The sequence below is a fragment of the Oncorhynchus clarkii genome, chromosome 4 (assembly GCF_045791955.1).
Source record: "Oncorhynchus clarkii lewisi isolate Uvic-CL-2024 chromosome 4, UVic_Ocla_1.0, whole genome shotgun sequence".
Lineage (NCBI taxonomy): Eukaryota > Metazoa > Chordata > Actinopteri > Salmoniformes > Salmonidae > Oncorhynchus > Oncorhynchus clarkii.
In genome coordinates, this window is record NC_092150.1 from 39,596,057 (window position 1) to 39,611,805 (window position 15,749).

At 42.9% G+C, this 15,749-nt stretch overlaps 1 protein-coding gene across 1 annotated transcript; it reads left to right on the plus strand.

The window, feature by feature from the left end:
• The first annotated feature begins 10,748 nt into the window (after positions 1 to 10,748).
• Positions 10,749 to 14,893, plus strand: LOC139407692 (zinc finger protein OZF-like). Its single transcript, XM_071151540.1, has 4 exons — positions 10,749 to 10,900; positions 13,036 to 13,216; positions 13,374 to 14,222; positions 14,307 to 14,893. The coding sequence occupies exons 3-4, from the start codon at positions 13,409 to 13,411 to the stop codon at positions 14,531 to 14,533; spliced, it is 1,041 nt and encodes a 346-aa protein (XP_071007641.1). The 5' UTR covers positions 10,749 to 10,900; positions 13,036 to 13,216; positions 13,374 to 13,408; the 3' UTR covers positions 14,534 to 14,893.
• Positions 14,894 to 15,749: the final 856 nt, after the last annotated feature.

Consider the following 15,749-nt stretch of genomic DNA (forward strand, 5'->3'; position numbering starts at 1 on the left):
ATGCTAGAACGCGCTAATAGGATCTTGCTAGCTAGTGCTTGGTTCTGCACTCCTCCTTGCTTGTTCTGCCCACTATCACTAATTTGTTTCCATTCGAAAAGACACTCACATTTTATTGGTCACGTGTTAAGCAGATGTTATTGCGGGTATATCTTGGGTTAGTTATAAAAATCTTTGCGCGGATGTTCACTTTACCTAGCCGAGCTATGCTAGGAGCAAGCCGAAGCTAATTTGCTTTCGAAAAGTATTCTGACCCCTTGACTTTTTTCAAATTACAGCCTTATTCTAAAATGGATTTAAAACAATGTCCCCATCAATCTACACACAGTACCCCATAATGACAAAGCAAAAACAGTTAAAAAAAATTATAATTTGCAAATCTAGTAAAAATGAAAAACTGAAATATCAAATTTACATATGTATTCAGACCCTTTACTCAGTACTTTGTTGAATCACCGTTGGCAGCGATTACAGCCTTGAGTCTTCTTGGATATGATGCTACAAGCTTGGCACATCTGTGTTAGGTGAGTTTATCCCATTCTTCTCTGCAGATCCTTTCAAGCACCGTCAGAGTGGATGGGGAGTGTCACTGCACTGCTCAGGCCGGGCACTGAAGGACATTGAGAGACTTGTCCCGAAGCCACTGCTGCTTTGTCATGGTTGTACCCTTAGGGTTCTTGTCCTGTTGGAAGGTGAACCTTCGCCAAATCCTGAGCGCTATGGAGCAGGTTTTCATCAAGGTTCTCTCTGTATATCTCCCAGTCGCTGCCGCTGAAAAACATCCCCACAGCATGATGCTGCCACCACCATGCTTTACCATAGGGATGGTGCCTGGTTTCCTCCAGACGTGACGCTTGGCATTCAGGGCAAAGAGTTCAATCTTGCTTTCATCAGACCAGAGAATCTTGTTTCTCATGGTCTGAGTCTTTAAGTGCCTTTTGGCAAACTCCAAGTGGGCTGTCATGTGCCTTTTACTGAAGAATGGCTTCCGTCTGGCCACTCTAGCATAAAGGCCTGATTGGTGGAGGGCTGCAGAGATGGATGTTCTTCTGGAACGTTCTTCCAACTCCACAAAGGAACACTGGAGCTCTGTCAGGGTGACCATTGGGTTCTTGGTCACCTCTCTGACCAAGTCCCTTCTCCGATTTCTCAGTTTGGCTGGGCGGCCAGCTCTAGGAAGAGGTTAAATATCAGTGCTTGTGTGAAATGTCGTTGTCTAATGCTGCTGTATTGATACTCTGGGAAGAATAAACTTGGTTTAAACTTTCATAGTGTCTGTCGAGTTTCTACTCTGAGAATTAGAGCCTAATTCTAACAACCTTATTCTAAAATGGATCAAATTAATTATTTTCCTCAATCTACAGACAATACCCCATAATGGCAAAGTGAAAACAGTTTTAGACATTTTAGCTAATTTATATTTTTAAAAAAAAAGTGAAATATCACATTTACATAAGTATTCAGACCCTTTACTCATTACTTTGTTGAAGCACCTTTGGCAGATATTACAGCATCGAGTCTTGTTGGGTATGACGCTACAAGCTTGGCACACCAGTATTTAGGGAGTTTCTCCCATTCTTCTCTGCAGATCCTCTCAAGCTCTGTCAAGTTGAATGGGGAACGTTGCTGCACAGCTATTTTCAGGTCTCTCCAGAGATGTTCGATCGGGTTCAAGTCTGTGCTCTGGCTGGACCACTTAATTAAGCACATTCAGAGACTTGTCCCGAAGCCACTCCTGTGTTGTCTCGACTGTGTGGTTAGGGTTGTTGTCCTGTTGGAAGGTGAACCTTCACCCCAGTCTGAGGTCCTGAGCTCTCTGGAACAGGTTTTCATCAAGGATCTCTCTGTACTTTGCTCCGTTCATCTTTGCCTCGATCCTGACTAGTCTCACAGTCCCTGCCGCTGAAAAACTTTCCCACAGCATGATGCTGCCACCTCCATGCTTCACCGTCATGGTCTGCGAGTCTTTAGGTGCCTTTTGGCAAACTCCAAGCAGGCTGTCACAGAAGGAGTGGCTTCCATCTGGCCACTACCATAAAGGTCTGATTGGTGGAGTGCTGCAGAGATGGTTGTCCTTCTGGAAGGTTCTTCCATTTCCACACAGGAACTCTGGAGCCCTGTCAGAGTGACCCTCAGGTTCTTGGTCACCTCCCTGATCTTCCATTTAAGAATGATGGAGGCCACTGTGTTCTTGGGGACCTTCAATGCTGCAGAATTTTTTGTACCCTTCCCCAGATCTGTGCCTCGACACAATCCTGTCTCGGACTCTACCCACAATTCCTTCAACCTCATTGCTTGGTTTTTGCTCTGACATGCACTATTAACTGTGGGACTTTATATAGACAGGTGTGTGCCTTTACAAATCATGTCCAATCAATTGAATTTACCACAGGTGGACTTCAATAAAGTTGTAGAAATATCAAAGATGCACCTGAGCTCAATTTCGAGTCTCATAGCAAAGGGTCTGAATACTTATGCAAATAAGGTATATGTTTTTTAAAATTTTGAATACATTTGCAAAAACATCTAAAAACCTGTTTTGCTTTGTCATTATGGGGTAGTGTGTAGATTGAAAACTATTTAATTCATTTTAGAACCAGGCTGTAACAAAATGTGGAAAAAGTCAAGGGGTCTGAATACTTTCCGAATGCACTTATGAACTTATTAACAAAAAAAGAAACATCCCTTTTTCAGGACCCTGTCTTTCAAAGATAATTCGTAAAAATCCAAATAACTTCACAGATCTTCATTGTAAAGGGTTTAAACACTGTTTCCCATGCTTGTTCAATGAACTATAAACAATTAATGAACATGCACCTGTGGAACGGTCGTTAAGACACTAACAGCTTACAGACGGTAGGCAATTCATGTCACAGTTATGAGAACTTAGGACACTAAAGAGGCATTCTACTGACTCTGAAAAACAAAAGAAAGATGCCCAGGGTCCCTACTCATCTGCGTGAAGTGCCTTAGGCATGCTGCAAGGAGGCATGAGGACTGCAGATGTGGCCAGGGCAATACATTGCATTGTCCGTACTGTGAGATGCCTAAGACAGCGCTACAGGGAGACAAGACGGACAACTGATCGTCCTTGCAGTGGCAGACCACGTGTAACAACACCTGCACAGGATCGGTACATCCGAACATCACACCTGCGGGACAGGTACAAGATGGCAACAACAACTGCCCGAGTTACACCAGGAACGCACAATCCCTCCATCAGTGCTCAGACTGTCCGCAATAGGCTGAGAGATGCTGGACTGAGGGCTTGTAGGCCTGTTGTAAGGCAGGTCCTCACCAGACATCACCGGCAACAATGTTGTCTATGCGCACAAACCCACCATCGCTGGACCAGACAAGACTGGCAAAAAGTGCTCTTCACTGACGAGTCGTGGTTTTGTCTCACCAGACGTGATGGTCAGATTCGCATTTATCGTTGAAGGAATGAGCGTTACACCAAGGCCTATACTCTGGAGCTAGATCGATTTGGAGTTGGAGGGTCCGTCATGGTATGGGGTGGTGTGTCACAGACCACATCATCATTGCAGGCAATCTCAACACTGTGCATTACAGGGAAGACATCCCTCATGTGGTACCCTTCCTGCAGGCTCATCCTGACATGACCCTCCAGCATGACAATGCCACCAGCCATACTGCTCGTTCTGTGTGTGATTTCCTGCAAAACAGAAATGTCAGTGTTCTGCCATGGCCAGCGAATAGCCCGGATCTCTATCCCATTGAGCACGTCTGGGACCTGTGGGATCGGAAGGTGAGGGCTAGGGCCATTCCCCCCAGAAATGTCCGGGAACTTGCAGGGACATTGGTGGAAGAGTGGGATAACATCTCACAGCAAGAACTGGCAAATCTTGTGCAGTCCATGAGGAGGAGATGCACTGCAGTACTTAATGCAGCTGGTGGCCACACCAGATACTGACTGTCACTTTTGATTTCGACCCCCCCTTTGTTCAGGGTCACATTATTCAATTTCTGTTAGTCACATGTCTGTGGAACTTGTTCAGTTTATGTCTCAGTTGTTGAATCTTATGTTCATACAAATATTTACACATGTTAAGTTTGCTGAAAAAAGGCAGAGTTAACGGTGAGAGGACGTTTCTTCTTTTTTCAAACATATATTTTATGAAAAAGAGAACGATGTTTCTGAACGATGCACTATGCTGGCTTGTTGACAACATGACCGAGAGGCGCAGATTACTGTTTGATTTGAGAAAGGTGCTTCTTCCTCACCGCTTTTGGCTGTACCCCGTCATGGGCCATAGACGGGTGCTATGTGGTCAGCTTAATCAAATGCTGCCAGTGTCCAACTCTCAGTCAACTGAAACATGTTTAAACTACAGTTGCTGCGTGTTTTTTAAAGGAGCTCCTAATGGGTCATGGCTAGAAGGATTCCAGCTCTTGTCAAATTAACGTCAGATTATAATTTTTGTAGCAAGTTAGAAGAATTTACGCAGCAGGTTCGAAAAATTAATGTAGCAGTTTAGGATAATAAGGTTAAGGTTTGGAAAAGTGTTGTGGTTAGCTAAAATGCTAACCATTTCAACTTTTCATGTTAATTTGACAAAAGCTGAATCCCTTCTAGCCATGACCCGACTAACGGCGGCTGCATATACGGACTCACATTAGGCGGTGGTTTTGACTTTGTGGCTGTGGTATCTTGTGACAACCCACTCACACAGGAGAGAAACAACATGGCTGCTCAGTCTGTGGTAAAATATTCACTCAGAAGACTCATATAGATAATATCCATTGTAGAAAATACAGTGGGAAATCATTTCTTATACCTTTATGGAACTGTCTCTTTAATTGCACCTTTTGATTAACTGTCCCTTTAACTGCATGCACCTCTGAGTCATAGGGATGTATAGAGATCGCAATGTTTCAGTCCTTAATGGCGCTGCCCATGCTAATACATACTTTTGGGCACTGGAGGACGTATACCTATGCTCTGAGTACACCTGCAACCGATTACCTTGTTAAATACCTGAGTTTCTTTGTCTTTTAATTCAAGATTATAGTCCTGGTCTGGACTGGGAGATGATGACGGAGGCGGATGTTTTGTCTGAAACTGATGGCTCGTCGAATGGAGATCAGAGTGAGAAGGAATCGATCACAGTGGCGAATAAAAAAGGAAACAATAGAAGTAGAGATACTCTCAATGATCGGCTATGAAAAGCCAACTGACATTTACTCCTGAGGTGCTGACCTGTTGCACCCTCGACAACTACTGTGATTATTATTATTTGACCATGCTGGTCATTTATGAACATTTGAACATCTTGGCCATGTTCTGTTATAATCTCCACCCGGCACAGCCAGAAGTGGACTGGTTACCCCTCACAGCCTGGTTCCTCTCTAAGTTTCTTCCTAAGTTTTGGCCATTCTAGGGAGTTTTTCCTAGCCACCGTGCTTCTACACCTGCATTGCTTGCTGTCTGGGGTTTTTAGGCTGGGTTTCTGTACAGCATTTTGAGATATCAGCTGATCTAAGAAGGGCTAAATAAATACATTTGTTTTGAGGTAAAGTGGTCGTGGAGTCTAGTTAATCCAAGCCTAGTTCTGACTCTTTTTTTTTTAGTTGGAGTGAGGGCAATGGAACGGTCAAGATATATCTGGGAGATCCATTTGAAGTCTCAATGAAAATCATAGATGTATTAGAATGAGGTGGCATCAGTAAAAAACAACAAATGGGTTGATTTCGTTTTTTTGCATGTCCCGAGGAGCAAAAGGAACATGCTTTGCACCTGAAAAATATTGGATTGGAATGTGTCGTGTGTGTGTGGATCTGCGAAGCAGGGCGCCTATATCAAGGGGTTTTTATATCTGCGGTGGCGCTAGAAGTGATTGAAAGGATGTCATGGAAGAAATAGATGCAGTGGTTGGTGCACGCTGACTGATCCGTATGATTGATGGAGTGGGGAAGCCAGGTCCATTCTTCTGTTCTTTGAAGAATAGTCTCTCCCTTCGTATGAATATTTGGGTTATGTGTGATATCCTGTGAAAGCCTTCGTGCCCAAACCCTTGCAGTGTGACAAATGTAAAGTATTTGGACATGGGTCAAGTGTATGTAGACGGGAAGAGTATCGTATGCCAGTTGAGTCGAAATGCTGCAATTTTAGTGGCAGTAGGTGGCGGCGATACACCAATAGGTGTAGTCTGCCATAAAACTTTGAAGAAGGAGGATGATGATGATATAGTCCTTTACAGAGTATAGGAGAAGATGGCGGAAACTTAGGATTTGTTAGAAACTGCTAGTGAGTTGGAAGAAGATAATGTCACAGAGAGTGAGTGGGTTACAGTGGTGAAGAAGAACGGAAATGAGAGAAGTAAATTTGTGGTGGAAACGAGGAAACCAGTAATGTTCACTTGTTTGAGGTTGAGGGTGATACTTGGTGGTGTCCCATCTTTTCCACAAGTTCATCAATGTTCGGGGTAAGGCTCTGAGCTGAAGAAATCCTCAGAATTGAGTGGAGGTGTTCAGCAGTAAGTCGACTTCTGTGTGATGTTTTGTTCAGGTTCATCAAAGAAAACAGTTGTTCACACAGGTATGTGCTGCCAAACATAGACAACGTTTGAGCAGCCTGGATGCGCAGCTGGGGCATTGTGCCGGGGAGGAAACGGGCGAACTCCGCAGCACCCACTGCCGCATATTTTGCCCTCAGTGCATCATTGCATTGGAGGTCAATCAACTCCATTTGGAGGTTTGGTGGTGAGCTTTCCACGTCAACAGCAAATGGGTTACCGAGCAGTTCCAACCTGCTTTTTTGTGCTTCAAAGTCAGCAAATCGGCGTCGAAAGTCAGCGGCAAGCATACCTATTTTATCAGCCAACTGTGTGCTCGGGAACGCACTGGTAGAGAGCTTCTCTTTCATGGTCTGGCAGCTGGGAAAGTGGCTCAAATTTTCTTTCCGCATCTGCGTCTCCCACAGAGTCAGTTTGGTTTTAAATGCCTTCACTGTACTGTACATATCAGAGATGACACGATCCCGACCCTGCAGCTGCAAGTTTATTGCATTCAGATGACTCGTAATGTCACACAGAAAAGCCATTTCACACAGAAACATTTCGTCTCGGAGTTGTGTTGTGTCTTTCCCTTTGCTGTCCAAGAACAGACAAATCTCCTCACGAAGCTCGAAACATCTTTGAAGCACCTTTCCCTGGCTTAGCCATCGCACCTCTGTGTGATAAGGCAAATCACCATGCTCCGTTTCTAACTCCGTCAGAAATGCCTTGAACTGGCGGTGATTCAAACCTTTGGCTCTGATAAAGTTAACTGTGCGCGTGATGATGCTCATTACATGCTCCATTTTCAAGGCTTTACCGCACAACGCTTCCTGGTGTATGATACAATGATAAGCTGTCAGCTCACCTGTCGCGTTTTCCTCTTGCATCTTTTCCCGTATCTTCGCCACCAGTCCGCTCCTGTGTCCACACATCGCAGGTGCTCCGTCGGTTGTCAAACCCACGAGTTTTTCCCAAGGCAGCTCCATCTCATTTACACATCTTGACACCTCTTCATACAAATCATGCCCCGTAGTTGTGCCATGCATAGGACGTAAAGCCAAAAACTCCTCTGTCACGCTTAGGTTGGAGTCCACTCCGCGGATGAAAATTGACAACTGGGCAATGTCAGAAATGTCGGTGCTCTCATCCACAGCCAAGGAATATGCAATAAAATCTTTTCCCTTTTTCACAAGCTGCTCTTTTAGATTGATGGACAACTGGTCTACTCTCTCGGCAATGGTGTTTCTGCTCAGACTCACATTTAAAAAGAGTTGCCTTTTTTCTGGGCAAACTTCGTCACAAACTTTAATCATGCAGTTTTTGACCTTAGACTCATTGTTAGTTGGAGTGAGGGTGTTGGACCAATGCTACCTGGGAAATCTGTTTAACGTCTCAAAGAAAATCTGGAATGTGTGGAGTTGGTGAGAGTCACAAGAAGTGGTAGTATTTTGATTTGTTATGTAGAGATGAACGTACTTTGGTGCAAGTCTCCCCCTTTTTCCTCCAAACATAACGATGGTCATTATGGCCAAACAGTTCTATTTTTGTTTCATCAGACCAGAGGAAATGTCTCTAAAAAAGTATGATCTTTGTTCCCATTGGCAAACCGTAGTCTGGCTTTTTTATGGCGGTTTTGGAGCAGTGGCTTCTTCCTTGCTGAGCGACCTTTCGGGTTATGTCGATATAGGACTCACTTTACTGTGGATATAGATACTTTGTACCTGTTTCCTCCAGCATCTTCACAAGGTCCTTTGCTGTTGTTCTGGGGCTGATTTGCACTTTTTGCACCAAAGTACATTCAGAAAGGAGACAGGAAGGAGACAAAGTACAGAAGGAGGCAAAATACGCTCAGGAAGGAGACAGAACGCATCTCCTTCCTGAGCGATATGACGGCTGCGTGATCCCATGGTGTTTATACTTGCGTACTATTGTTTGTACAGATGAACGTGGTACTTTAAGGCGTTTAGAAATTGCTCCCAAGGATGAAGCAGACTTGCAGAGATCTACAAAAAAGGTCTTGGCTGATTTCTTTTGATTTCCCCATGATGTCAAGCAAAGAGGCACTGAGTTTGAAGGTAGGCCTTGAAATACATCCATAGGTACACCTCCAATTGACTCATATGATGTCAATTAGCCTATCAGAAGCTTGTAAAGCCATGACATAATTTTCTGGAATTTTCCAAGCTGTTTAAAGGCACAGTCAACTTAGTGTATGTAAACTTCTGACCCACTGGAATTGTGATACAGTGAATTATAAGTGAAATAATCTGTCTGTAAACAATTGTTGGAATAATTACTTGTGTCATGCACAAAGTAGATGTCCTAACCAACTTGCCAAAACTATAGTTTGTTAACAAGAAATTTGTGGAGTGGTTGAAAAACGAGTTTTAATGACTCCAACCTTTAGTGTATGTAAACTTCCGACTTCAACTGTATACTGCATGTACATACAGTACTAGTCAAAAGTTTGGACACACCTACCTATTAAAGGGTTTTTCTTTATTTTTACTATTTTCTACATTGTAGAATAATAGCGAAGACCTTAAAAATAGGAAATTACACATATGGAACGATGTAGTAACCAAAAGTGTTAAACAAATCTAAATATATTTTAGATTCTTCATAGTAGCCACCCTTTGCCTTGATGACAGGTTTACACACGCTTGACATTCTCTCAACCAGCTTCATGAGGAATGCTTTTCCAATAATCTTGAAGTAGTTCCCACATGCTGAACACTTGTTGGCTACTTTTCCTTCACTCTGCGGTCCAACTCTGCGGTCCAACTCATTCCAAACCATCTCAATTGGGTTGAGGTCGGGTGATTGTGGATGCCAAGTCATCTGAATAGCCCTTACAAAGCCCAGAGGTGTGTTGGGTCATTGTCCTGTTGAAAAACAAACGATAGTCCCACTAAGCGCAAACCAGATGTGATGGCATATCGCTGCAGAATACTGAGGTAACCATGATGGTTAAGTGTTGCCTTAAATAAATCACTGACAGTGTCACCTGGAAAGCACCCCCACACCATCAGACCTCCATGCTTCACGGTGGGAACCACACATGCAGAGATCATCCGTTCACCTACTCTGCGTCTCACAAAGACACGGCGGTTGGAACCAAAAAATCTCAAATTTGGACTCATCAGACTAAAGGACAGATTTCCACCAGTCGAATGTCCAATGCTCAAGTTTCTTGGCCCAAGCAAGTCTCTTCTTCTTATTGGTGTCCTTTAGTAGTGGTTTCTTTACAGCAATTCAACCATGAAGGCCTGATTCACAGTCTCCTCTGAACAGTTGATGTTGAGATGTCTGTTACTTGAACTCTGTGAAGCATTTATTTGGGCTGAAATTGTTGAGGCTGGTAAACTCTTAATGAAATTATCCTCTGCAGCAGAGATAACTATTGGTCTTCCTTTCCTGTGGCGGTCCTCATGAGAGCCAGTTTCATCTTAGCGTTTGATGTTTTTTGCAACTGAACTTGAAATTTTCCAGATTGACTGACCTTCATGTCTTAAAGGAATGATGTACTGTCATTTCTCTTTGCTTATTTGAGCTGTTCTTGCCATAATATAGACTTGGTTACCAAATAGGGCTATCTTCTGTATACCAATACTACTTTGTCACAACACAACTGAATGGCTCAAACGCAATAAGGAATGAAATTCCACAAATGAACTACCTGTTAATTGAAATGCATTCCAGGTGACTACCTCATGAAGCTGTTTGAGAGAATGTCAAGAGCGTGCGAAGCTGTCATCAAGGCAAAGGGTGGCTACTTTGAAGAACCTAAAATATATTTTGATTTGTTTAACACTTTTTTGGTTAATACATGATTATGCAATAGTCATGGAAACGCCTTACTCTGCTTATCTTAAGCGGTAATTGTAATGAACACAAGGGGAGACAGAGAGCTGGTTTCAAGCGCATGGCGCAGCAGGTGTTTATTGCAAAGGACCACAGGGGCAGGCATAAGGTGGTCCAAAAGGGCTACAGTACAGGCAGGGGAAAGGCTAGTAACGTAGTCCGGGAGATCAGGCAATAGGTTGATAACAGGAAATCCAATAGGCTAAAGTACATGCAGGGAATAGACACACAAAAAAACAAATCATACACGGGATGAGTAAATCAAGGGAAAGCCGTGTGTCACAAAACAAACAACAACTCACAGTGATTGGGTGCAAAGAACTGAACTAAATAGTGTGTGATAATGACATACAGGTGTGTGAACAGATGATTCAAATTCAGGTGATTGGGATCTGGAGAGTGAGCTGCGTTCAGGGGACCTAGGTGTTTGAGAGTGTGAGCTGGAAAGTGGGCTGGAAAGTGAGCTGCGTTCAGCGGAGTGAGTTGGAAGCAGACGTTAAAGTAATGTCAAAATCCAAGTAAGCATACGCCGATTAAACATCTGGTTTTCTGAGCAATCTTTTATGAGGATTCTGTGTTATGTACTATAGCCCTTTACCATATATGTGATTGAATATCATCTGCTGTTGGCTTGTGTGCATGCATGTATGTGTTATGCAACATAGCTGATTTGAAACATTGTTAACAGTTTCAGGGCCATGGGCCTTTCTCATGATGGAAAAATACAGAATAACATGAAGACAGGAACTGTGCAATGAGTTTGGGGGGCACATTCAGAACGTAGTGTGCGAGAACAAACGGTCTTTTGTTAGATAACAGGAGCCAGGTGTGAGATAACGGTATCGAGCATGAGCGCATAGATATTCTTCACAGCAACATCTATCAACTGGAGCGCCCAGGGGCTGGGACCAGCTCTGCGCCAACAATCAACGATAGGCTGGGTGAGTCTAAACCACGCCCAGTCTCTACTCTGACAGGCCGGCTCGGAAGCAGGAACTATTTCTGTCAGAGTATATTTATAATATCTTTGTCAAGAACAAGTCAGTTCTCTGTTTACCCTGCGAGGTGGGACAGAGAGCCCGTATATATGAAAATTGCATTTACCTCTTATTGCTTAGCTACTAAAAAATACATAGTATACAATCGGTGACTCAATGTCATACTTATCCTGATACCAGATTCGAATTGACGCAACTCTAACACTTTTGAATTTTTAGGATGAATACCTTAATTGGGGTGGCAGGTAGCCTAGTGGTTAGAGCGTTGGGCCAGTAACCGAAACGTTGTTAGATCAAATCCCCGAGCTGACAAGATAAAAATCTGTCAAACAATTTGTTCTCAACTGACTTGCCTAGTTAAATAAAGGTTAAATAAAAAAAATAAAAAAAAATCTGCATTTGATCTGTGCATGTGCTAGCACCAGCTGAGCGAGCCTCCCTCTTTAGCGCGAATTCGGAACAACTGAAGGTATGGGTCTTTGAAGTAGTTTTCACATACAAATTTTACAAGTCCGAACTCATAAGAAAATAAATATAAATACATTTAAATCAACATTCTACCACAGGGACCATGTAACCAAAAATAACATGGTCGCTGTGGTAGAACGGTCATTTTTATTGCTGATATTCTGCATTTATCAGGGTGCCATCAGGTAGCCTGATTTCAGATGTGTCCATGTAAAGAGGATTATTGGGGAAATTGTTTTTCTTTCAAAGCATGTGAATGTTTTAATCACACTATTATATTAAATCTGATTATCCACAATAATCACATTATTGTGTGCATGTAACCGTACTCAGTGAGACAGACCTGCCCAACAGTTCCGACTTTGTTTACATAAGACAACATGTTGTGCATTTTTTTACTTGAGAAATACTGCACCAAACACCTTAGTTAGATGTAAAATTGCTAACTAAAACATCCTCTGTAAAAATGTATTATAGATTTCTTTATTCTGGGAATTTTGAGGAAGCGAAATAGGCTTCCGTGTCTACAGGGTCTCATTGGGGACAAAAATCATTAACCAGATGCGGAATTGATCAGGAAACGCACCTCCCAGACGGAAATCTCGTTTTTGTGTTGAGCAACAGAAAAACACACATGCTAATCTGTATGTTCAGTTGCTCTTTAAGGTCCCGGACTGCATCTTTAACTCCAAAAGTGGTTAGAACCATTAAAGTGTCTAGACACAGCATAAACATAATTTTACCAGATTCAGGTAAAGACAGTCCACCACAACATACTCAATAGTTTCCTGATTAGCAAGTGGTAGTCTGGGTTTCATATCATTGTGTATTAAAAACACAGTTTAAGAACATTGTGAGGGGATTTTGCCAGTGGTTGGAAAGGGGAATTGGGCTTCCCGGGAAAATCTTCTCCAAGGTTGCAACAGTAACCAGGGGGTGGGGCTTAGAGAAGGGTCAATTGAATGACTTAAATCAGTCGAGTTGACGCCAACCCTGATGCTTTTCAAGGCTGTATACAGTAGATAACCTCTGTGTCAAGGCTGTATAGGTAACCTCTGTGTCAAGGCTGTATAGGTAACCTCTGTATCAAGGCTGTATAGGTAACCTCTGTATCAAGGCTGTATAGGTAGCCTATGTATCAAGGCTGTATAGATAACTCTATACAACTCCTCTCTCCTCCCCTCCAGACTCCCTGCAGCTCTCTCTCAATGTCTTTGAAGAGGAGGTTTCCCCTCAGCAGCAGCACTGTGAGCAGGAGTGGAGCCCCAGTCTGGGGCAAGAGGACCCAGAGCCCACACAGATGAAAGAGGAACAGGAGGAATTCTGGACCAGTCAGGCGGAAGGGCAACTTCAAGGGCTCACTCCTTTGTAAGTGAATGTGATCAGAAAGACCCACTTTGGTCCTTGACTCTTCCCCAAAGCCAGACTATGCAGCACAGAGAAAATGACCCTAAACCAATGGGTCTCACACCTTTTGGCACTGTGACCCACCTCAAGGGTTTTCACTTTCCCTGTGTCCCTCCAGATAATGAAAAAAATGCCTACAGCCACAACCCAGCCATGAGCAGCCACCCAGTAGGACTTGACAGCAGACCACCACTGAATCCCAACCCGACATCAGATCTCAACCGGTCAATGGGGAAACACAGTTCCAAACCCAGCATCATGTCTAGAAAGACTCACCGCTGTGGTGACTGTGTTGAAACCTTCCCTCTGAAAGCTGATCATCAGAGGCATGTGACTCGGGCCAAAAAGAGACTCAGTGAATGCTGCTACTGCAAGATTCGCTGTAACTCCAACTGTAAACTGAAGGCCCATGTCCAACTCTGTCACGGTGGGAAACCCTGCACCTGCCCTGTCTGTGGCAAGACCATCAAATACAAAGGAGATCTGTCCAGGCATAAGAGGATTCACAAAGGTGAGAAACCATTTAGCTGTGGTGACTGTGGGAAAAGCTTCAGTCTCAAAGGTAACCTAATCAGGCATAAATTGACTCACACAGGAGAGAAATCGTTTAGCTGTGGGGACTGTGGGAAAAGTTTTAGTCTTCAGAATAACCTAACCATGCATAAACTGACTCACACAAAGGATAAACCATTTACTTGTAATCTTTGCGATAAAAGCTTCAGACACAAGAAGACCCTAACTGAACATACACAGACTCACACCAGAGACAAACCATTTAGCCGTGGTGACTGTAGGAAAAGCTTTAATCGCAAGGAGACGCTAACCAGGCATACATTGACCCACACCGGAGAGAAACCTTTTAGCTGTGGTGACTGTGGCAAAAGCTTCAGTCTCCAGAATAACCTAATCAAACATAAAGTCACTCATACAGGAGAGAAATCATTTAGCTGTGGTGACTGTGGGAAAAGTTTCAATCAGAAGGGGCATCTGAACGTGCACGTACTGACTCACACAGGAGAGAAACTATTTAGTTGTGGTGACTGCGGGAAAGGTTTCAAGCAGAAGGTGCACCTGAACTTGAATATACTGGCTCACACAGGAGAGAAACCATTTAGCTGTAATGTTTGCGATAAAACCTTCAGATACAAGGGCACCCTAACCGAACATATACGGACTCACACAGGAGAGAAACCATTTAACTGTGGTGACTGTGGAAAAAGCTTCATTCAAAAATGGAACCTAACTGAACATATAAGGACTCACACAGGAGAGAAATAATTTAGCTGTGGGGACTGTGGGAAAAATTTCAGTCGCAAGCAGACTCTAACCGAGCATATACTGACTCACACAGGAGGTAAACAGCATGGCTGCTCAGTCTGTGGTAAAAGTTTCACTCATAAGACTAATCTGCTGAGGCATGTGGATAAAATCCATAAAGAAAGATATAATAGAAGAAATTACATTTGGACAAAGAGGATCAACAGTCAGATGATTGGAATACAAATGCAGCATGTGGACAACACCCTTAGGAAAAGAAAAGCAACTCTGGATCAAGTTATGTTTAAAAATATATATATATATGTAAACAAAGTTTGATTAGTTTCAATTGATGATGTAATGGTCAAACATTATAACGGGAATCTCCCAGGTTTGCGGTTCAAGGTCTGGTGATGTTCACACTCATTACAAACATGAATATCTGGTCGTTTGTTTTGAAATGTCTCTCATGGTGGTGAGAGAATGGTCAGACTGATGTTATTTATACATTCCAAATACACAATCCAGACAAAATCTTCCATATGTCCAAGAGTATTTTTTAATTCGTTTTGACATAATGCTGCTCATTCATGTTATTAATTTAAAGCAAGAATCCTTAATTGAAACAATAACAAAGCGGCCTCTGTTTTGCTAAAAAGCTGAGGGATGGGCCAGGAGAAATGGAACCACTCTTAAATTCATAGACAGAGCAATGGAAGCAAGGGCTGACCGTACATATTTTCGAAAGGTATAGTTTTAATAATGTTTTGAGGCTATACTGTGTTTATTTACATTGTTTACAAACATTACCGTAAAACAAAGTTTTTATTCGTCAAGAATCAATTAGTATATATTATTAATTATATTAAAGTCCAAAAATGGATGTAGAAATGAAGGATTCTAGTTTTAAACTTGTATAGGGTAGTGATATACAGTCGACTTCTGAGAACTTCTGAGAACTGATTCTCCCAGATCATCCTGTACGATAACCACTGTTTATCTACATGTAGTTATTGCGTTTCCCTTTACCACTGGCCTGTGTGGGCTGCCTTGCACAATTGTAAACCCCCATCCAGCTGATGGCGCTGTTGTGTGTTTCTGGGCTTGCCACCCACTAGAACCAAGGAGTTCTCTAAAACCTAACTCTCATTTGACTGAAAATAGCGAAAATACAGTTGTTGCGTGTGTTGTTAGATGAGCGCTTAACGGTGGGGCAGTTGAGAAAATGGTAGCTGAG

Bases quoted from the DNA above. Each gene is read 5' to 3' on its own strand.
- LOC139407692 (XM_071151540.1), top strand. From the start codon at position 13,409: ATGAGCAGCCACCCAGTAGGACTTGACAGCAGACCACCACTGAATCCC. The intron at 14,223-14,306 runs GTTTCAATCAGA...ACTGCGGGAAAG, and splicing joins CTGTGGTGACTGTGGGAAAA to GTTTCAAGCAGAAGGTGCAC.